General features: G+C 42.0%; 1 protein-coding gene across 2 annotated transcripts in view; it reads right to left on the reverse strand.

Annotated features, from left to right (window-relative positions):
* LOC311281915 (bactericidal permeability-increasing protein-like) overlaps positions 1 to 24,002 on the reverse strand; it is a 142,485-nt gene that overhangs the window by 12,513 nt on the left and 105,970 nt on the right. For both annotated transcript variants that reach the window (XM_084395279.1, XM_084395280.1), the window contains 2 exons: positions 3,292 to 3,383; positions 3,010 to 3,186 (listed from right to left, as the gene is read on the reverse strand). In XM_084395279.1, coding sequence (XP_084251405.1) covers positions 3,010 to 3,186; positions 3,292 to 3,383 — 269 coding nt within the window. The remainder of the gene's footprint in view (positions 1 to 3,009; positions 3,187 to 3,291; positions 3,384 to 24,002) is intronic.

Here is a 24,002-nt window from a genome sequence, read left to right on the forward strand (position 1 = left end):
GATCAAACCCAGGTAGATCGATATTTGACAACATTTATTTTATTTGTGATCTTATCAAAGTCTCCAAGATGCTAAACCTAAATTGTGGTTTTATTTCGTTAGATCAAGAGAAAGCTTTTGATTGGGTAGAACATTGTTTTTTTATGGAAGGTTTTAAATGCATTTGGCTTTAGTGAGTTTTATTAATGTTATGATGTTGAAAGGGTGATGAAGGGAATGAACCCAATCGCAGACAGTAGTCAGAGCACACGGTTTATTTTATACAAATAATAGGGAAAACAAAGCCCACGAGGGGGCAAAACAAGACAGGACAATGGTGACTAACTAGACTATGACTTTGACAGATAACTAGAAGAAAACAAACAGCTGATACAAGAAATAGCTCAAGACAACAACTCTTGACAGGATACTCACAAACATACTTGACAAAGTTTGACAATGAACCAACACAGGACAGCAAACACGAGGGGATTAAATAGAGAGAAACTAATGAAGGAAACAGGTGATAATGGGGAAGCAATAATGACTAAACGAGGATAACAAGGAGGGTGGGGCTAGATGAGGAGACAACACAAGCACAAGGCCCAACAAAAGGCCATGTGTTTGCACATAAAACATGGGTCTGTCATGATCCTGCCTCAAGACTAATAAAAACACAAGGACTATATGGCAGGATCATGACAATTAACTACATTAAAGTCCTTTATAATGATGTAGAGAATATTTTAAAGGTCAATGGTAGTTTATGTACTCCTTTTACAGTTTTTAGAGGCATAAGACAGGGTTGTGCATTATCTGGTATGTTATATTCTTTAGCAATTGAGCCTTTGTTAAATTAGATAAGGTGTAAACTTCAAGGTGTAATTTTACCAGAATGTAGGAATAAATTCATACTGTCGGCTTATGCAGATGATGTGACCGTGTGTATCAATGGACAAAGTGATATTCAGGTTTTGTTAAATTTGTTGAAAACTTTTAAAATATATATCTTCTGCTAATATAAACTGGAAAAAAAGTGAAGCTTTTTTAGTAGGGGATTGGAAAAATGATAAAGTTTTTATTGGAGATGAAGTAGTTAAAAATAAAAATGAAAAACCGCACTCTCAAAGTATACTTTCATAGATTTATTGTTACCATGTCCACACAGACGCGTTTCGGCCTAAGCCATCATCAGTGTGTACTGTGAAACACCGAAAAGATTGTTTTCTGAAACCCATGTTGTTTTTGTTGATTGAAAACAATCTTTTCGGTGTTTCACAGTACACACTGATGATGGCTTAGGCCGAAACGCGTCTGTGTGGACATGGTAACAATAAATCTATGAAAGTATACTTTGAGAGTGCGGTTTTTCATTTTTATTTTTGATAACTTCTTTATTACTCGCACCCATAAACGATTTGGGAGTTGAGCGCGCTTGCTCTCAATACTAGATGAAGTAGTTACACACAAAAAAAAACTGGGAGGGTATAATTGAGAAAGTTAAAGGTCGACTTGGGAAATGGAAATGTAATTTAGAGGGCGAGTTTTAACTGCTCATAATTTAGTGGCTTCTTCGCTGTGGCACAAGTTTGCTTGTCTAGATCCCCCATTAACTTTGTTAACAAAGCACTACTTGTGAACTTTTTTTGGGGATAAGCTGCATTGGGTCCCGCACTTATTGACAACAAAATAGTGACTCTTGGCTGTTTGCTGGAAGTAGCTGGACTTGATTTTAAAAACAAGGAAGCAACATCTCGATGTCTTTGGAATCAATTATACTCGTGTTATAGTACAACTTCTTCAGAGATGGGAATCTGCTATAAGTGACCAAGAGAGACTTTTGTTATTGGACTATAAAAACGAACTGTGTAATCCAGACTCAGAAGAGTATTTTCCAGCCAGGTTTGATTTTTGCCCTTAAGTTGGATGGGTGCACTGGGCAAAAATGGCCATCTATTTGAGCAAGAGAAAAAAAAAACTGAACAGGATGTAGTACAAAACATTGTTGTATTGTTTTTTAACTTGGTACAATCTAGAATCTTAATTGATTTGTATTATTCTAAATGTATTGATGGTCTGTTTTCCTTTGAAAATATTTGGAGCTGTAATGATGCTGTCTCTCTCTCTCTCGCTCGCTCGCTCGCTCTCTCTCTCTCTCTCTCTCTCTCTCTCTCTCTCTCTCTCTCTCTCTCTCTCAAGTTAATCTACAAATGCTGTGAGAAGCAAGTGGTGAATAATGCCTCTTTCTGCAGTCAAGGACTGTAGGCCTGGGAGTTTAGGGAGTCAGATAAAATGCTTCCAATTAAAAAATATTTATGAACGTTAGGTGGGCATGTTATGAGATGTTGAGGAAGACCAAGGTTCATGAAGATGAACCGGAAAATGTACTCATGATAAAAAGAACTAGGAGGCCTTATGATAATCTGCTCATTTGTTTATCCAATCATTTCTGATAGCCTTTGTTCAATAAAAAAATTATTTTATTGGTGATTTTCCACAGGCCATGTCAGATTCTGCAGTCAGGCGCAGTTGCTCTCAGCTGACTGTGCTGATCAAAAGCACATTGGGAAACGACTTGCTGACGACACAGCTTAATGTTTATTGGTTTAAACAACTATCATGTATTGTTCTCTTTTAAAATGTTTGATTTTGAAACTGATATTATGTTTTAATGTGTATAAATTATGTGTGAATATTCCCAAACTCTCAGAGAGTGCAATCTCTCTATGGGATATGTGATTGTTGTCATATTTCAAAAAAAAAAAAGTTTTACATTACATTAACATTGTACATTAAACTAAAAATTTATGGAAACCATGTCTTTTGGAGGGAATTAAATAAGTACTTTGGATGTCTTGTTCATCATATTTATTTCCATATAAAAGCAATAGAACTTAAATTACATTCAGTTTATTAGCAACACAGCACATGAGTGTGAATCCGCTTTTGATCTGAAATCACATCGATCACTTCTTGACAATCTTATATATTTAACTTGCAGATCTGAGTGACATTTAATTGGTATCTCACCATGTCATCAGTGATGTAGAGGCGGAGGGCGCTAGCACTGTGGTACACAAAGCCTGCTGAGTTGATGGAGAAGGCAGATACTCCAATATACAGCATATTAGTGTCCTGATAAGGCAATGAGAAAGGTGTTGGGGAGAATGGGGGCTGCTTGTGTTGTCCAATGTTGTAGAATTCACCCTATAAAGTGTGAAAACATCTAAATTTAGCTATACAATTAGTTTTTTTTAGAGAGAATTTGAAATGTTTTAGAGAAATATCACACATGGTAGAGCTTAAGATTACCTTTAAATCCAAGTCAATTGAAGTATTAGAAATGACAGGAGACCCCACCATGGAGTAGTCAATTTCAGCATATTGGTCAACTTTGGCTAAAACTTGAGGGTCAACAATAATATTATTATTATTATTATTATTATAATTGAGAAAGCCAACTTACTGAAATCCTATTTAAACTTATTAAGTTGGCTTGAGAAAGCCAACTTACTGAAATCCTATTTAAACTTATTAAGTTGGCTTGAGAGAGCCAACATATTGAAATCCTATTTAAACGTATTATTAAGTTGGCTTGAGAGAGCCAACATATTGAAATCCTATTTAAACTTATTAAGTTGGCTTGAGAGAGCCAACATATTGAAATCCTATTTAAACTTATTAAGTTGGCTTGAGAGAGCCAACATATTGAAATCCTATTTAAACTTATTATTAAGTTGGCTTGAGAGAGCCAACATATTGAAATCCTATTTAAACTTATTATTAAGTTGGCTTGAGAGAGCCAACATATTGAAATCCTATTTAAACTTATTAAGTTGGCTTGAGAGAGCCAACTTACTGAAATCCTATTTAAACTTATTATTATTATTCTTCTTACTAAAAAATCTGACTCAAACTCCTCCTAGAGCTTTAACTCTACATACTCCAAAATCGGCTCAGACACTCAAACAGATCTGACTCGGTGTGCTATATCTTTTCAGACTGATCGGACTTACGGTTTTCCTAAAAATGACGATCAAAACTCGGAAAAACTCCCATTGACTTAACATTGGGCATTCTAAAAAATTCAAATCCAGATTCAAACTCACCAACCGACAAAAATTCTAATCTAAACACCTAGAAGACTAAACCAAACTGCCGTTCTATATATATTAGCCAATGAAACTCATTTAAACTAATAAACTCTAATCTCATACACTTATAAACTAATTAACTTAAATTTAATAACTAATTAACTAATAAACTCATGAATTTATAGACTTATGAACTCTTAAACTCATAAATTAATAAACTCTGAACTCTAAACTCATTTAAACTTATACACTCAAAAACTTGTACACTTATAAACTCATCAATTTATGCACTTATAAACTCTAAACTCAAACTCTGAGTGTGTGTGTCTGAGTGAGTTAGTGAACGTGTCTGTGTGTGTGTGTGTGAAAAAGTTTGTGTGAGTGCGTGTGGGCTTGTATGAGTGTATGTGCGTGTGTGTGAGATAGTGTGTGTGAGTTAGTGAGCGCATCTGTGTGTGTGAGATTGTGTGTGTGTGAGTTAGTGAGCGTGTCTGTGTGTGAGCGAGTTAATTTGTGTGTGTGTGTGTGTGTGTGTGTGTGTGTGTGTGTGTGTGTGTGTGTGTGTGTGTGTGTGTGTGTGAAAGTGTGTGTGAGAGAGTGTGTGTGAGTTAGTGAGCGTGTCTGCTTGTGTGTGTGTGTGTGTTTAAACTTATAAACTCTAAACTCATTTAAACGTATAAACTCTAAACTCAAAAACTCTGAGTGTGCATGTGTCTGAGTGAGTGTGTGAGCGAGTTAGTGTGTGTGTGTGTTTATTTATCAATTATATTAATTTCAATTTATAAACTCTAAACGCATATAAACTCTGAGTGTGTAAGTGTTATCGAGTTAGTGTGTGTGTGTGTGTGTGATTGTATGTGAGTTAATGTGTGTGTGTGTGTGTGTGTGTAACCGCCTAGAACACCATAGCAACCACTGAGAACACCCTAGCAACCGCATAGCAACCACCCAGAACACCGTAGCAACCACCCAAAATACCTTTGCAACCACCTAGCAACCACCCAGGACACCATAGCAACCATCCAGAACACCCTAGCAACCACCCAGAATACCATAGCAACCACTCAAAACACCCTAGCAACTGCCTAACAACCACCCAGAAAACCTTAACAACCACCCAAAATACCTTAGAACACCCTAGCAACCACCCAGGACACCATAGCAACCATCCAGAACACCCTAGCAACCACCCAGAATACCATAGCAACCACTCAGAACACCCTAGCAACCACCCAAAATACCTTAGAACACCCTAGCAACACCATAGCAACCACTCAGAACACCCTAGCAACTGCCTAACAACCACCCAGAACACCCTAGCAACCCCATAGCAACCACTCAGAACACCCTAGCAACCACCCAAAATACCTTAGAACACCATAGCAACCACCCAGAACACCCTAGCAACCACCCAAAATACCTTAGAACACCATAGCAACACCATAGCAACCACTCGGAACACCCTAGCAACCACCCAAAATACCTAGGACACCCTAGCAACACCATAGCAACCACTCAGAACACCCTAGCAACCACCCAAAATACCTTAGAAAACCCTAGTAACACCATAGCAACCACTCAGAACACCCTAGCAACTGCCTAACAACCACCCAGAACACCCTAGCAACCACCCAAAATACATTAGAACACCCTAGCAACATCATAGCAACCACTCAGAACACCCTAGCAACCACCCAAAATACCTTAGAACACCATAGCAACCACCCAGAACACCCTTGCAACCACCCAAAATACCTTAGAACACCATAGCAACACCCTAGCAACCACTCAGAACACCCTAGCAACCACCCAAAATACCTTAGAAAACCCTAGTAACACCATAGCAACCACTCAGAACACCCTAGCAACCACCCGAAATACCTTAGGACACCCTAGCAACACCATAGCAACCACTCAGAACACCCTAGCAACTGCCTAACAACCACCCAGAACACCCTAGCAACCACCCAAAATACATTAGAACACCCTAGCAACATCATAGCAACCACTCAGAACACCCTAGCAACCACCCAAAATACCTTAGAACACCATAGCAACCACCCAGAACACCCTAGCAACCACCCAAAATACCTTAGAACACCATAGCAACCACTCGGAACACCCTAGCAACCACCCAAAATACCTAGGACACCCTAGCAACACCATAGCAACCACTCAGAACACCCTAGCAACCACCCAAAATACCTTAGAAAACCCTAGTAACACCATAGCAACCACTCAGAACACCCTAACAACCACCCAAAATACCTTAGGACACCCTAGCAACACCATAGCAACCACTCAGAACACCCTAGCAACTGCCTAACAACCACCCAGAACACCCTAGCAACCACCCAAAATACATTAGAATACCCTAGCAACACCATAGCAACCACTCAGAACACCCTAGCAACCACCCAAAATACCTTAGAACACGATAGCAACCACCCAGAACACCCTAGCAACCACCCAAAAGACCCTAGCAACCACCCAAAACACCCTAGCAACCGCCTAGCAACCAACCCATAACACCCTAGCAACCACCCAAAATACCCTAGCAACCGCCTAGCAACCACCCAAAAGACCCTAGCAACCACCCAAAATATCCCAGCAACCGCCTAGCAACCACCCAAAAGACCCTAGCAACCACCCAAAACATCCTAGCAACCAGCCAGAACACCCTAGCAACCGCCTAGCAACCACCCAGAATACCATAGCAACCGCCTAGCAACACCATAGCGACCACCCATAACATCCTAGCAACCGCCTAGCAAAAAACATTCTGCTCCAAACTTTCTCAAGCCAACTTAAAGTTTGTCTCGACGAACTTTCGTATCTAGTTAAGTTGGCTTGAGAGAGCCAACATATTGAAATCCTATTTAAACTTATTATTATTATTATTATTCTTCTGAGCGGAAAAAAATCTGAGACTAACTCCTCCTAGAGCTTTAACGCTACATACTCCAAACTCGGCTCAGACACTCAAACTGATCTGACTCGAGTTGCTTTATCTTTTCAGACTGATCGGACTTACGGTTTTCCTAAAAATGACGATCAAAACTCGAAAAAACTCATTCAAAAACTCCCATTGACTTACATTGGGGAGTTCTAAAAAATTCAAACCGACAAAAATTTAAATCTAAACACCTTGAAGACTAAACCAAACTGCCGTTCTATATACTATATGAGCCATTGAGACTCATTTAAACTAATAAACTCTAAACTATAAACACTTATAAACTAATTAACTTATAAACTAATGAATTCATAAACTTATGAACTCTTAAGCTCTTAAATTAATAAACTCTGAACTCTTAATCTCATTTAAACTTATAAACTCTAAACTGATTTAAACTTATAAACTCAAAACTCAAGAACTCATACACTTATAAACTCATCAATTTATACACTTATAAACTCTAAACTCAGACACACACACTGAGTTTATGAGTGAGTGTGTGAGCGAGTGTGTGTGTGTGTGTGTGTGTGTGTGTGTGTGTGTGTTTGTGTGTGTGTGTGTGTGTGTGTGTGTGTGTGTCTATCTAACTTATTTATCTATCTGTCAAACTTCAAACTACTGTAAACTACTGTAAACTTCAAACCACTATAAACTTCTTAAGTTTAAATCTTCCAGCTCCCAAGCAACTCCATAGCAACCAAACTCGAGTACCCTAGCAACCGTTTTGTAAGACCTATATCTCTGTATCAGAACATCGTATAGAGATGAGGTTTGGCTCTTTTGACTCATGCTAGCAAACAGCACTTCCAACATGCTACACATGCTAGCAGTGAATAGCTACATGCTAATAGTGATTAGTTAAGTGTTAAATCATGCCAAGATCATGCTAAGAACTCTATAAAAACTCCATAGTAACCATCTGTGACAACTACCAACCACCTAGTAACACCATATCAACCGCCCTGAATACCTTAGCAACCACCTAGCAACACCATAGCAACCACCCATAACACCCTAGCAACCGCCTAGCAACCACCCAGAACAGCCTAGCAACCACCCATAACACCCTAGCAACCACCTAGCAACCACCCTAGCAACCACCCAAAAGACCCTAGCAACCGCCTAGCAACCACCCAAAAGACCCTAGCAACCACCCAAAAGACCCTAGCAACCACCGAAATATCCTAGCAATCGCCTAGCAACCACCCAAAAGACCCTAGCAACTACCCAAAATATCCTAGCAACCGCCTAGCAACTACCCAAAAGACCCTAGCAACCACCCAGAACACCCTAGCAACCGCCTAGCAACCACCCAGAACACCCTAGCAACCACCCAAAAGACCCTAGCAACCACCCAAAATATCCTAGCAACCACCCAAAACACCCTAGCAACGCCTAGCAACCACCCAAAAGACCCTAGCAACCACAGAGAACACCCTAGAAACCACCCAAAATACCCTAGCAACCACCCAAAAGACCCTAGCAACCACCCAAAACACCCTAGCAACCGCCTAGCAACCACCCAAAAGACCCTAGCAACCACCCAAAATATCCTAGCAACCACCCAAAACACCCTAGCATCCGCCTAGCAACCACCCAAAACATCCTAGCAACCACCCAAAAGACCCTAGCAACCACCCAAAAGACCCTAGCAACCACCTAAAATATCCTAGCAACCGCCTAGCAACCACCCAAAATATCCTAACAACCGCCTAGCAACCACCCAAAAGACCCTAGCAACCATCAGAAATATCCTAGCAACCGCCTAGCAACCACCCAGAATACCCTAGCAACCACCCAAAACAGCCTAGCAACCACCCAGAACACCCTAGCAACCACCCAAAATACCCTAGCAACCACCCAAAAGACCCTAGCAACCACCCAAAATACCCTAGCAACCACCCAAAACACCCTAGCAACCACCCAGAACACCCTAGCAACCACCTAGCAACCACCCAAAAGACCCTAGCAACCACCCAAAATATCCTAGCAACCACCCAAAACACCCTAGCAACCGCCTAGCAACCACCCAAAAGACCCTAGCAACCACCCAAAATATCCTAGCAACCACCCAAAACACCCTAGCAACCGCCTAGCAACCACCCAAAAGACCCTAGCAACCACCCAAAACATCCTAGCAACCACCCAAAACACCGTAGCAACTGCCTAGCAACCACTCAAAAGACCCTAGCAACCACCCAAAAGACCCTAGCAACCACCCAAAACACCCTAGCAACTGCCTAGCAACCACCCAAAAGACCCTAGCAACCACCCAAAACATCCTAGCAACCACCCAAAACACCCTAGCAACTGCCTAGCAACCACTCAAAAGACCCTAGCAACCACCCAAAAGACCCTAGCAACCACCCAGAAAACCCTAGCAACCGCCTAGCAACCACCCAGAATACCCTAGCAACCACCTAGAACACCCTAGCAACCACCCAAAATACCCTAGCAACCACCCAAAAGACCTTAGCAACCACCCAGGACACCCTAGCAACCACCTAGCAACCACCCAGAACACCCTAGCAACCGCCAAAAATACCCTAAAAAATACATTAGGAACCACCCAGAACACCCTAGCAACCTTTGCGGCCCAAACTTTCTCAAGCCAACTTAAAGTTTGTCTCGACGAACTTTCGCATCTAGTTATTATTATTATTCTTCTTACTAAAAAATCTGACTCAAACTCGTCCTAGAGCTTTAACTCTACATACTCCAAAATCGGCTCAGACACTCAAACTGATCTGACCAAGTGTGCTATATCTTTTCAGACTGATCGGACTTACGGTTTTCCTACAAATGACGATCAAAACTCGGAAAAACTCCCATTGACTTAACATTGGGCATTCTAAAAAAATTCAAACTCACCAACCGACAAAAATTTAAATCTAAATCCCTTGAAAACTAATTCAAACTGCCATTCTATATATATTAGCCAATGAAACTCATTTAAACTAATAAACTCTAATCTCATACACTTATAAACTAATTAACTTAAATTTAATAACTAATTAACTAATAAACTCATGAATTCATAGACTTATGAACTCTTAAACTCATAAATTAATAAATTCTGAACTCTAAACTCATTTAAACTTATAAACTCTAAACTCAAAAACTTGTACACTTATAAACTCTAAACTCATAAACTCTGAGTGTGTGTGTGTGTGTGTGTGTGTGTGTGTCTGAGTGAGTGTGTGAGCGAGGTAGTCTGTGTGTGTGTGTGTGTGTGTGTGTGTGTGTGTGTGTGTGTGTGTGTGTGTGTTTGTTTGTATCTATCTAACTTATTTATATATCTATCATAAACTTCAAACTACTTTAAACTACTTTAAACTTCAAACCAATTTAAACTTCTTAAGTTTAAAGCTCCCAGCTCCCAAGCAACTCCATAGCAACCAAACTTGAGTACCCTAGCAACCGTTTTGCAAGACCTATATCTCTGTATCAGAACATCGTATAGAGATGAGGTTTGGCTCTTTTGACTCATGCTAGCAAACAGCACTTCCAACATGCTACATATGCTAGCAGTGAATAGCTACATGCTAATAGCGATTAGTTAAGTGTTAAATCATGCCAAGATCATGCTAAGAACTCTATAAAAACTCCATAGTAACCATCTGTGATAACTACCAACCACCTAGTAACACCATATCAACCGCCCTGAATACCATAGCAACCCCCCAGAACACCCTAGCAACCGCCTAGCAACCACCCAAAAGACCCTAGCAACCACCCAGAACACCGTAGCAACCACCCAAAAGACCCTAGCAACCACCCAAAAGACCCTAGCAACCGCCTAGCAACCACCCAAAAGACCCTAGCAACCACCCAAAAGACCCTAGCAACCGCCTAGCAACCACCCAAAAGACCCTAGCAACCACCCAAAAGACCCTAGCAACCACCCAAAACAGCCTAGCAACCACCCAGAACACCCTGGCCACCACCTAGCAACCACCCAGAATACCTTAGCAACGCCTAGCAACACCATAGCAACCACCCAGAACACCCTAGCAACCACCCAAAATACCCTAGCAACCGCCTAGCAACCACCCAAAACACCCTAGCAACCGCCTAGCAACCACCCAAAATACCCTAGCAACCACCCAAAAGACCCTAGCAACCACCCAAAATATCCTAGCAACCACCCAGAACACCCTAGCAACCGCCTAGCAACCACACAAAAGACCCTGGCAACCGCCTAGCAACCACCCAAAACACCCTAGCAACCACCCAAAACACCCTAGCAACCACCCAAAATACCCTAGCAACTGCCTAGCAACCACCCAGAATACCTTAGCAACCGCCTAGCAACACCATAGCGACCACCCATAACATCCTAACAACCGCCTAGCAAAAAACGTTCCGGTCCAAACTTTCTCAAGCCAACTTAAAGTTTGTCTCGACGAACTTTCGCATCTAGTTATTATTATTATTAACCCCTTAACGCCTACTGTCGCGAATTTGCAACAAACCCCTTCCATTCAGACTGCAGGCGAGATAGCGTGTGTTTTCCCCCAATGCCTGTTTGTGCACATTCGATACATACCTAGGAACATTTTGCACGCACTGGTTTATCGTAGGAGCGGTCGGAGTGGGAACTACATCCGGTTCACCGAAGCTAATATTTTGTTTTGCAAAATCCGCATATCAAGTGCGCAAATGTGGAGAAATTTCCCAAAATGAGTTAAGTTGTGCTAAGATAAAAATATGTACCAGCTTATTGATTGCTTCTATAGCTATGTTATTCATATAGACTTCATGTGACGAATATTTTTTACGTACTTTGTAGATTTCTGTTTGTAGCAAATTTGCGACATTGGGCCATAACGGCTGGATTGGGCTAATGGCTACATATTATAATAATGCTGTATTTAGATGGTTTCAGCCAAAAAAATTATTATTATTTTTTTTTCACAAAAAATAGCATGTTAGGATATAACACTATAAGAATATATAATGTATGCACTGGAGAAACAAGGAAAGAGTTAAACAGAGTGTAACATGGAATGTATAAAAACTACTGTCAATGTTAGGGAGTAGGAGAGTGTTTTGTTTCTTGCTGTTGTCAAGATTCATTAATTTGTCAAAGTTTATAAGTATAAAGTTTATAAGTTCTAACAACTTTGTGCCATGAATAAAATCTACATTCCAGAGATGGGAAAATGTGTTTTATTAATTTTTCCATTTTGTAAAAAAATACCCTAAATGCCCACTGTCGCAAATTTGCAACATACCAAAATTACCCTAAATGCCTGTTGTCGCAAATTTGCAACATACCAAAATTTCTATTTATTTGTTGTGCAAAAGTGAAATTGATAATCTCAACATTATTTACCATCTACCTAAAGTCAAAAACACACAGAATTTTTTTTTTTATATACAGCTTTATAAATTCAGGCGTTAAGGGGTTAAGTTGGCTTGAGAGAGCCAACATATTGAAATCCTATTTAAACTTATTATTATTATTCTTCTTACTAAAAAATCTGACTCAAACTCCTCCTAGAGCTTTAACTCTACATACTCCAAAATCGGCTCAGACACTCAAACAGATCTGACTCGGTGTGCTATATCTTTTCAGACTGATCGGACTTACGGTTTTCCTAAAAATGACGATCAAAACTCGGAAAAACTCCCATTGACTTACAATGGGGAGTTCTAAAAAATTCAAATCCAGATTCAAACTCACCAACCGACAAAAATTTAAATCTAAACACCTTGAAGACTAAACCAAACTGCCGTTCTATATATATTAGCCAATGAAACTCATTTAAACTAATAAACTCTAATCTCATACATTTATAAACTAATTAACTTAAATTTAATAGCTAATTAACTAATAAACTCATGAATTCATAGACTTATGAACTCTTAAACTCATAAATTAATAAACTCTGAACTCTAAACTCATTTAAACTTATAAACTCTAAACTCAAAAACTCGTACACTTATAAACTCTAAACTCATAAACTCTGAGTGTGTGTGTGTGTGTCTGAGTGAGTGTGTGAGCGAGGTAGTCTGAGTGTGTGTGTGTGTGTGTGTGTGTGTGTGTGTGTGTGTGTTTGTGTGTATCTATCTAACTTATTTATATATCTATCATAAACTTCAAACTACTTTAAACTACTTTAAACTTCAAACCACTTTAAACTTCTTTAGTTTAATGCTTCCAGCTCCCAAGCAACTCCATAGCAACCAAACTTGAGTACCCTAGCAACCGTTTTGCAAGACCTATATCTCTGTATCAGAACATCGTATAGAGATGAGTTTTGGCTCTTTTGACTCATGCTAGCAAACAGCACTTCCAACATGCTACACATGCTAGCAGTGAATAGCTACATGCTAATAGCAATTAGTTAAGTGTTGAATCATGCCAAAAACTCCATAGTAACCATCTGTGACAACTACCAACCACCTAGTAACACCATATCAACCGCCCTGAATACCATAGCAACCACCCAGAACACCCTAGCAACCGCCTAGCAACCACCCAGAACACCCTAGCAACCACCCAAAATACCTTAGAACACCCTAGCAACACCATAGCAACCACTCAGAACACCCTAGCAACCACCCAAAATACCTTAGAACACCCTAGCAACACCATAGCAACCACCCAGAACACCCTAGCAACCACCCAAAATACCTTAGAACACCATAGCAACACCATAGCAACCACTCAGAACACCCTAGCAACCACCCAAAATACCTTAGGACACCCTAGCAACACCATAGCAACCACTCAGAACACCCTAGCAACTGCCTAACAACCACCCAGAACACCCTAGCAACCATCCAAAATACCTTAGAACACCCTAGCAACACCATAGCAACCACTCAGAACACCCTAGCAACCACCCAAAATACCTTAGAACACCCTAGCTACACCATAGCAACCACCCAGAACACCCTAGCAACCACCAAAAATACCTTAGAACACCCTAGCAACACCATAGCAACCACCCAGAACACCCTAGCAACCACCCAAAATACCTTAGGACACCCTAGCAACACCATAGCAACCACTCAGAACACCGTAGCAACTGCCTAACAACCACCCAGAACACTCTAGCAACCACCCAAAATACCCTAGCAACCACCCAGAACACCCTAGCAACCACCCAAAATACCCTAGCAACCGCCTAGCAACCACCCAAAAGACCCTAGCAACCACCCAAAATATCTTAGCAACCACCCAAAACACCCTAGCAAACCACCCATAACACCCTAGCAACTGCTTAGCAACCACCCAGAACACCCTAGTAACCACCCAAAATACCCTAGCAACCGCCTAGCAACCACCCAAAAGACCCTAGCAACCACCCAAAACACCCTAGCAACCGCCTAGCAATTACCCAAAAGACCCTAGCAACCACCCAAAAGACCCTAGCAACCGCCTAGCAACCACCCAAAAGACCCTAGCAACCACCAAAAATATCCTAGCAACCACCCAGAACACCCTAGCAACCACCTAGCAACCACCCAAAACACCCTAGCAACCGCCTAGCAACCACCCAGAATACCTTAGCAACCACCTAGCAACATCATAGCGACCACCCATAACATCCTAACAACCGCCTAGCAAAAAACTTTCCGGTCCAAACTTTCTCAAGCCAACTTAAAGTTTGTCTCGACGAACTTTCGCATCTAGTTATTATTATTATTCTTCTTACTAAAAAATCTGACTCAAACTCCTCCTAGAGCTTTAACTCTACATACTCCAAAATCGGCTCAGACACTCAAACAGATCTGACTCGGTGTGCTCTATCTTTTCAGACTGATCGGACTTACGGTTTTCCTAAAAATGACGATCAAAACTCGGAAAAACTCCCATTGACTTAACATTGGGCATTCTAAAAAAATTCAAACTCACCAACCGACAAAAATTTAAATCTAAATCCCTTGAAAACTAATTCAAACTGCCATTCTATATATATTAGCCAATGAAACTCATTTAAACTAATAAACTCTAATCTCATACACTTATAAACTAATTAACTTAAATTTAATAACTAATTAACTAATAAACTCATGAATTCATAGACTTATGAACTCTTAAACTCATAAATTAATAAATTCTGAACTCTAAACTCATTTAAACTTATAAACTCTAAACTCAAAAACTTGTACACTTATAAACTCTAAACTCATAAACTCTGAGTGTGTGTGTGTGTGTGTGTGTGTGTCTGAGTGAGTGTGTGAGCGAGGTAGTCTGTGTGTGTGTGTGTGTGTGTGTGTGTGTGTGTGTGTGTGTGTGTGTGTGTTTGTTTGTATCTATCTAACTTATTTATATATCTATCATAAACTTCAAACTACTTTAAACTACTTTAAACTTCAAACCAATTTAAACTTCTTAAGTTTAAAGCTCCCAGCTCCCAAGCAACTCCATAGCAACCAAACTTGAGTACCCTAGCAACCGTTTTGCAAGACCTATATCTCTGTATCAGAACATCGTATAGAGATGAGGTTTGGCTCTTTTGACTCATGCTAGCAAACAGCACTTCCAACATGCTACATATGCTAGCAGTGAATAGCTACATGCTAATAGCGATTAGTTAAGTGTTAAATCATGCCAAGATCATGCTAAGAACTCTATAAAAACTCCATAGTAACCATCTGTGATAACTACCAACCACCTAGTAACACCATATCAACCGCCCTGAATACCATAGCAACCCCCCAGAACACCCTAGCAACCGCCTAGCAACCACCCAAAAGACCCTAGCAACCACCCAGAACACCGTAGCAACCACCCAAAAGACCCTAGCAACCACCCAAAAGACCCTAGCAACCGCCTAGCAACCACCCAAAAGACCCTAGCAACCACCCAAAAGACCCTAGCAACCGCCTAGCAACCACCCAAAAGACCCTAGCAACCACCCAAAAGACCCTAGCAACCACCCAGAATACCCTAGCAACCACCCAAAACAGCCTAGCAACCACCCAGAACACCCTGGCCACCACCTAGCAACCACCCAGAATACCTTAGCAACGCCTAGCAACACCATAGCAACCACCCATAACACCCTAGCAACTGCCTAGCAACCACCCAGAACACCCTAGCAACCACCCAAAATACCCTAGCAACCGCCTAGCAACCACCCAAAACCGCCTAGCAACCACCCAAAACACCCTAGCAACCGCCTAGCAACCACCCAAAATACCCTAGCAACCACCCAAAAGACCCTAGCAACCACCCAAAATATCCTAGCAACCACCCAGAACACCCTAGCAACCGCCTAGCAACCACACAAAAGACCCTGGCAACCGCCTAGCAACCACCCAAAAGACCCTAGCAACCACCCAAAATATCCTAGCAACCACCCAAAACACCCTAGCAACCGCCTAGCAACCACCCAAAAGACCCTAGCAACCACCCAAAACATCCTAGCAACCACCCAAAACACCCTAGCAACCGCCTAGCAACCACCCAAAACACCCTAGCAACCGCCTAGCAACCACCCAAAAGACCCTAGCAACCACCCAAAAGACCCTAGCAACAGCCTAGCAACCACCCAAAAGACCCTAGCAACCACCTAAAATATCCTAGCAACCGCCTAGCAACCACCCCAAAGATCCTAGCAACCACCCAAAATATCCTAGCAACCGCCTAGCAACCACCCAAAAGACCCTAGCAAACACCCAAAATATCCTAGCAAACACCCAAAACACCCTAGCAACCGCCTAGCAACCACCCAAAAGACCCTAGCAACCACCCAAAACATCCTAGCAACCACCCAAAACACCCTAGCAACCGCCTAGCAACCACCCAAAAGACCCTAGCAACCGCCTAGCAACCACCCAAAATATCCTAGCAAACGCCTAGCAACCGCCTAGCAACCACCCAAAAGACCCTAGCAACCACCCAAAACAGCCTAGCAACCACCCAGAAAACCCTAGCAACCGCCTAGCAACCACCCAGAATACCCTAGCAACCACCCAAAATACCCTAGCAACCACCCAAAAGACCTTAGCAACCACCCAGGACACCCTAGCAACCACCTAGCAACCACCCAGAACACCTAGCAGCCGCCCAAAATACCCTAGCAACCACCCATAACATCCTAGCAACCGCCTAGCAAAAAACGTTCTGCTCCAAACTTTCTCAAGCCAACTTAAAGTTTGTCTCGACGAACTTTCGCATCTAGTTAAGTTGGCTTGAGAGAGCCAACATATTGAAATCCTATTTAAACTTATTATTATTATTATTATTAAGTTGGCTTGAGAGAGCCAACATATTGAAATCCTATTTAAACTTATTATTATTATTATTATTCTTCTTACTAAAAAATCTGACTCAAACTCCTCCTAGAGCTTTAACTCTACATACTCCAAAATCGGCTCAGACACTCAAACAGATCTGACTCGGTGTGCTCTATCTTTTCAGACTGATCGGACTTACGGTTTTCCTAAAAATGACGATCAAAACTCGGAAAAACTCCCATTGACTTAACATTGGGCATTCTAAAAAAATTCAAATCCAAACCGACGTTTTCACACACACAGACACAAAGGGCCTGACACCCCTGCGTTTCTCTCCCTCTCTCTCTCCCTCAGAGGATTTATATTATCGAGCAGCCAATAAGTAATGGCCTAAAATCTCCATAGCAACCACCCAGGACACCCTAGCAACCACCTAGCAACCACCCAGAACACCCTAGCAACCACCTAAAATACCCTAGCAACCGCCTAGCAACCACCCAAAAAGACCCTAGCAACCACCCAAAATATCCTAGCAACCGCCTAGCAACCACCCAGACCATCCTAGCAACCACCCAGAACACCCTAGCAACCACCCAGAATACCTTAGCAACCGCCTAGCAACACCATAGCAACCACCCAGAACACCCTAGCAACTGCCTAGCAACCACCCAGAACACCCTAGCAACCACCCAAAATACCCTAGCAACTGCCTAGCAACCACCCAAAAGCCCCTAGCAACCACCGAAAATACCCTAGCAACCGCCTAGCAACCACCCAAAAGACCCTAGCAACCATCAGAAATATCCTAGCAACCGCCTAGCAACTACCCAGAATATCCTAGCAACCACCCAAAAGACCCTAGCAACGCCTAGCAACCACCCAGAACACCCTAGCAACCACCCAAAAGACCCTAGCAACCGCCCAAAAGACCCTAGCAACTGCCTAGCAACCACCCAAAAGACCCTAGCAACCACCCAAAACACCCTAGCAACCGCCTAGCAACCACCCAAAAGACCCTAGCAACCACCCAAAAGACCCTAGCAACTGCCTAGCAACCACCCAAAAGACCCTAGCAACCACCTAAAATATCCTAGCAACCGCCTAGCAACCACCCAAAATATCCTAGCAACCGCCTAGCAACCACCCCAAAGACCCTAGCAACCATCAGAAATATCCTAGCAACCGCCTAGCAACCACCCAGAATACCCTAGCAACCACCCAAAACAGCCTAGCAACCACCCAGAAAACCCTAGCAACCGCCTAGCAACCACCCAGAACACCCTAGCAACCACCCAAAATATCCTAGCAACCACCCAAAAGACCTTAGCAACCACCCAGGACACCCTAGCAACCACCTAGCAACCACCCAGAACACCCTAGCAACCGCCCAAAATACCCTAGCAACCACCCATAACATCCTAGCAACCGCCTAGCAAAAAACGTTCTGCTCCAAACTTTCTCAAGCCAACTTAAAGTTTGTCTCGACGAACTTTCGCATCTAGTTATTATTATTATTCTTCTTACTAAAAAATCTGACTCAAACTCCTCCTAGAGCTTTAACTCTACATACTCCAAAATCGGCTCAGACACTCAAACAGATCTGACTCGGTGTGCTCTATCTTTTCAGACTGATCGGACTTACGGTTTTCCTAAAAATGACGATCAAAACTCGGAAAAACTCCCATTGACTTAACATTGGGCATTCTAAAAAAATTCAAACTCACCAACCGACAAAAATTTAAATCTAAATCCCTTGAAAACTAATTCAAACTGCCATTCTATATATATTAGCCAATGAAACTCATTTAAACTAATAAACTCTAATCTCATACACTTATAAACTAATTAACTTAAATTTAATAACTAATTAACTAATAAACTCATGAATTCATAGACTTATGAACTCTTAAACTCATAAATTAATAAATTCTGAACTCTAAACTCATTTAAACTTATAAACTCTAAACTCAAAAACTTGTACACTTATAAACTCTAAACTCATAAACTCTGAGTGTGTGTGTGTGTGTGTGTGTGTGTCTGAGTGAGTGTGTGAGCGAGGTAGTCTGTGTGTGTGTGTGTGTGTGTGTGTGTGTGTGTGTGTGTGTGTGTGTGTGTTTGTTTGTATCTATCTAACTTATTTATATATCTATCATAAACTTCAAACTACTTTAAACTACTTTAAACTTCAAACCAATTTAAACTTCTTAAGTTTAAAGCTCCCAGCTCCCAAGCAACTCCATAGCAACCAAACTTGAGTACCCTAGCAACCGTTTTGCAAGACCTATATCTCTGTATCAGAACATCGTATAGAGATGAGGTTTGGCTCTTTTGACTCATGCTAGCAAACAGCACTTCCAACATGCTACATATGCTAGCAGTGAATAGCTACATGCTAATAGCGATTAGTTAAGTGTTAAATCATGCCAAGATCATGCTAAGAACTCTATAAAAACTCCATAGTAACCATCTGTGATAACTACCAACCACCTAGTAACACCATATCAACCGCCCTGAATACCATAGCAACCCCCCAGAACACCCTAGCAACCGCCTAGCAACCACCCAAAAGACCCTAGCAACCACCCAGAACACCGTAGCAACCACCCAAAAGACCCTAGCAACCACCCAAAAGACCCTAGCAACCGCCTAGCAACCACCCAAAAGACCCTAGCAACCACCCAAAAGACCCTAGCAACCGCCTAGCAACCACCCAAAAGACCCTAGCAACCACCCAAAAGACCCTAGCAACCACCCAGAATACCCTAGCAACCACCCAAAACAGCCTAGCAACCACCCAGAACACCCTGGCCACCACCTAGCAACCACCCAGAATACCTTAGCAACGCCTAGCAACACCATAGCAACCACCCATAACACCCTAGCAACTGCCTAGCAACCACCCAGAACACCCTAGCAACCACCCAAAATACCCTAGCAACCGCCTAGCAACCACCCAAAACCGCCTAGCAACCACCCAAAACACCCTAGCAACCGCCTAGCAACCACCCAAAATACCCTAGCAACCACCCAAAAGACCCTAGCAACCACACAAAATATCCTAGCAACCACCCAGAACACCCTAGCAACCGCCTAGCAACCACACAAAAGACCCTGGCAACCGCCTAGCAACCACCCAAAAGACCCTAGCAACCACCCAAAATATCCTAGCAACCACCCAAAACACCCTAGCAACCGCCTAGCAACCACCCAAAAGACCCTAGCAACCACCCAAAACATCCTAGCAACCACCCAAAACACCCTAGCAACCGCCTAGCAACCACCCAAAACACCCTAGCAACCGCCTAGCAACCACCCAAAAGACCCTAGCAACCACCCAAAAGACCCTAGCAACAGCCTAGCAACCACCCAAAAGACCCTAGCAACCACCTAAAATATCCTAGCAACCGCCTAGCAACCACCCCAAAGACCCTAGCAACCACCCAAAATATCCTAGCAACCGCCTAGCAACCACCCAAAAGACCCTAGCAAACACCCAAAATATCCTAGCAACCACCCAAAACACCCTAGCAACCGCCTAGCAACCACCCAAAAGACCCTAGCAACCACCCAAAACATCCTAGCAACCACCCAAAACACCCTAGCAACCGCCTAGCAACCACCCAAAAGACCCTAGCAACCACCCAAAAGACCCTAGCAACCGCCTAGCAACCACCCAAAATATCCTAGCAAACGCCTAGCAACCGCCTAGCAACCACCCAAAAGACCCTAGCAACCACCCAAAACAGCCTAGCAACCACCCAGAAAACCCTAGCAACCGCCTAGCAACCACCCAGAATACCCTAGCAACCACCCAAAATACCCTAGCAACCACCCAAAAGACCTTAGCAACCACCCAGGACACCCTAGCAACCACCTAGCAACCACCTAGCAACCACCCAGAACACCTAGCAGCCGCCCAAAATACCCTAGCAACCACCCATAACATCCTAGCAACCGCCTAGCAAAAAACTTTCTGCTCCAAACTTTCTCAAGCCAACTTAAAGTTTGTCTCGACGAACTTTCGCATCTAGTTATTATTATTATTCTTCTTACTAAAAAATCTGACTCAAACTCCTCCTAGAGCTTTAACTCTACATACTCCAAAATCGGCTCAGACACTCAAACAGATCTGACTCGGTGTGCTCTATCTTTTCAGACTGATCGGACTTACGGTTTTCCTAAAAATGACGATCAAAACTCGGAAAAACTCCCATTGACTTAACATTGGGCATTCTAAAAAAATTCAAACTCACCAACCGACAAAAATTTAAATCTAAATCCCTTGAAAACTAATTCAAACTGCCATTCTATATATATTAGCCAATGAAACTCATTTAAACTAATAAACTCTAATCTCATACACTTATAAACTAATTAACTTAAATTTAATAACTAATTAACTAATAAACTCATGAATTCATAGACTTATGAACTCTTAAACTCATAAATTAATAAATTCTGAACTCTAAACTCATTTAAACTTATAAACTCTAAACTCAAAAACTTGTACACTTATAAACTCTAAACTCATAAACTCTGAGTGTGTGTGTGTGTGTGTGTGTGTGTCTGAGTGAGTGTGTGAGCGAGGTAGTCTGTGTGTGTGTGTGTGTGTGTGTGTGTGTGTGTGTTTGTTTGTATCTATCTAACTTATTTATATATCTATCATAAACTTCAAACTACTTTAAACTACTTTAAACTTCAAACCAATTTAAACTTCTTAAGTTTAAAGCTCCCAGCTCCCAAGCAACTCCATAGCAACCAAACTTGAGTACCCTAGCAACCGTTTTGCAAGACCTATATCTCTGTATCAGAACATCGTATAGAGATGAGGTTTGGCTCTTTTGACTCATGCTAGCAAACAGCACTTCCAACATGCTACATATGCTAGCAGTGAATAGCTACATGCTAATAGCGATTAGTTAAGTGTTAAATCATGCCAAGATCATGCTAAGAACTCTATAAAAACTCCATAGTAACCATCTGTGATAACTACCAACCACCTAGTAACACCATATCAACCGCCCTGAATACCATAGCAACCCCCCAGAACACCCTAGCAACCGCCTAGCAACCACCCAAAAGACCCTAGCAACCACCCAGAACACCGTAGCAACCACCCAAAAGACCCTAGCAACCACCCAAAAGACCCTAGCAACCGCCTAGCAACCACCCAAAAGACCCTAGCAACCACCCAAAAGACCCTAGCAACCGCCTAGCAACCACCCAAAAGACCCTAGCAACCACCCAAAAGACCCTAGCAACCACCCAGAATACCCTAGCAACCACCCAAAACAGCCTAGCAACCACCCAGAACACCCTGGCCACCACCTAGCAACCACCCAGAATACCTTAGCAACGCCTAGCAACACCATAGCAACCACCCATAACACCCTAGCAACTGCCTAGCAACCACCCAGAACACCCTAGCAACCACCCAAAATACCCTAGCAACCGCCTAGCAACCACCCAAAACCGCCTAGCAACCACCCAAAACACCCTAGCAACCGCCTAGCAACCACCCAAAATACCCTAGCAACCACCCAAAAGACCCTAGCAACCACCCAAAATATCCTAGCAACCACCCAGAACACCCTAGCAACCGCCTAGCAACCACACAAAAGACCCTGGCAACCGCCTAGCAACCACCCAAAACACCCTAGCAACCACCCAAAACACCCTAGCAACCACCCAAAATACCCTAGCAACCGCCTAGCAACCACCCAGAATACCGTAGCAACCGCCTAGCAACACCATAGCGACCACCCATAACATCCTAACAACCGCCTAGCAAAAAACGTTCCGGTCCAAACTTTCTCAAGCCAACTTAAAGTTTGTCTCGACGAACTTTCGCATCTAGTTATTATTATTATTCTGACCCTAAAAATTTACAACTCAAACTCCTCTTAGAGCTTTAACTCTACATACTCCAAACTCGGCTCAGACACTCAAACTGATCTGACTCGGTGTGCTCTATCTTTTCAGACTGATCGGACTTACGGTTTTCCTACAAATGACGATCAAAACTCGAAAAAACTCATTCAAAAACTCCCATTGACTTACATTGGGGAGTTCTAAAAAATTCAAACCGACAAAAATTTAAATCTAAACACCTTGAAGACTAAACCAAACTGCCGTTCTATATACTATATGAGCCATTGAGACTCATTTAAACTAATAAACTCTAAACTATAAACACTTATAAACTAATTAACTTATAAACTCATGAATTCATAGACTTATGAACTCTTAAACTCATAAATTAATAAACTCTGAACTCTTAAACTCATTTAAACTTATAAACTCTGAACTCTTAAACTCATTTAAACTTATAAACTCTAAACTCAAAAACTCTTACACTTATAAACTCATCAATTTATACACTTATAAACTCTAAACTCATAAACTCTTGAGTGTGTGTGTCTGAGTGAGTGTGTGAGCGAGTTAGTGTGTGTGTGTGTGTGTGTGTGTGTGTGTATGTGTGTGTGTGTGTGTGTGTGTGTGTCTGTCTATCTATCCAACTTATTTATCTATCTGTCATAAACTTCAAACTACTTTAAACTTCAAACCACTTTAAACTTCTTAAGTTTAAAGCTTCCAGCTCCCAAGCAACTCCATAGCAACCAAACTCGAGTACCCTAGCAACCGTTTTGTAAGACCTATATCTCTGTATCAGAACATCGTATAGAGATGAGGTTTGGCTCTTTTGACTCATGCTAGCAAACAGCACTTCCAACATACTACACATGCTAGCAGTGAATAGCTACATGCTA

Source organism: Rutilus rutilus (assembly GCF_951802725.1).
Source record: "Rutilus rutilus genome assembly, chromosome: 22".
Taxonomy (NCBI): Eukaryota; Metazoa; Chordata; class Actinopteri; order Cypriniformes; family Leuciscidae; genus Rutilus; species Rutilus rutilus.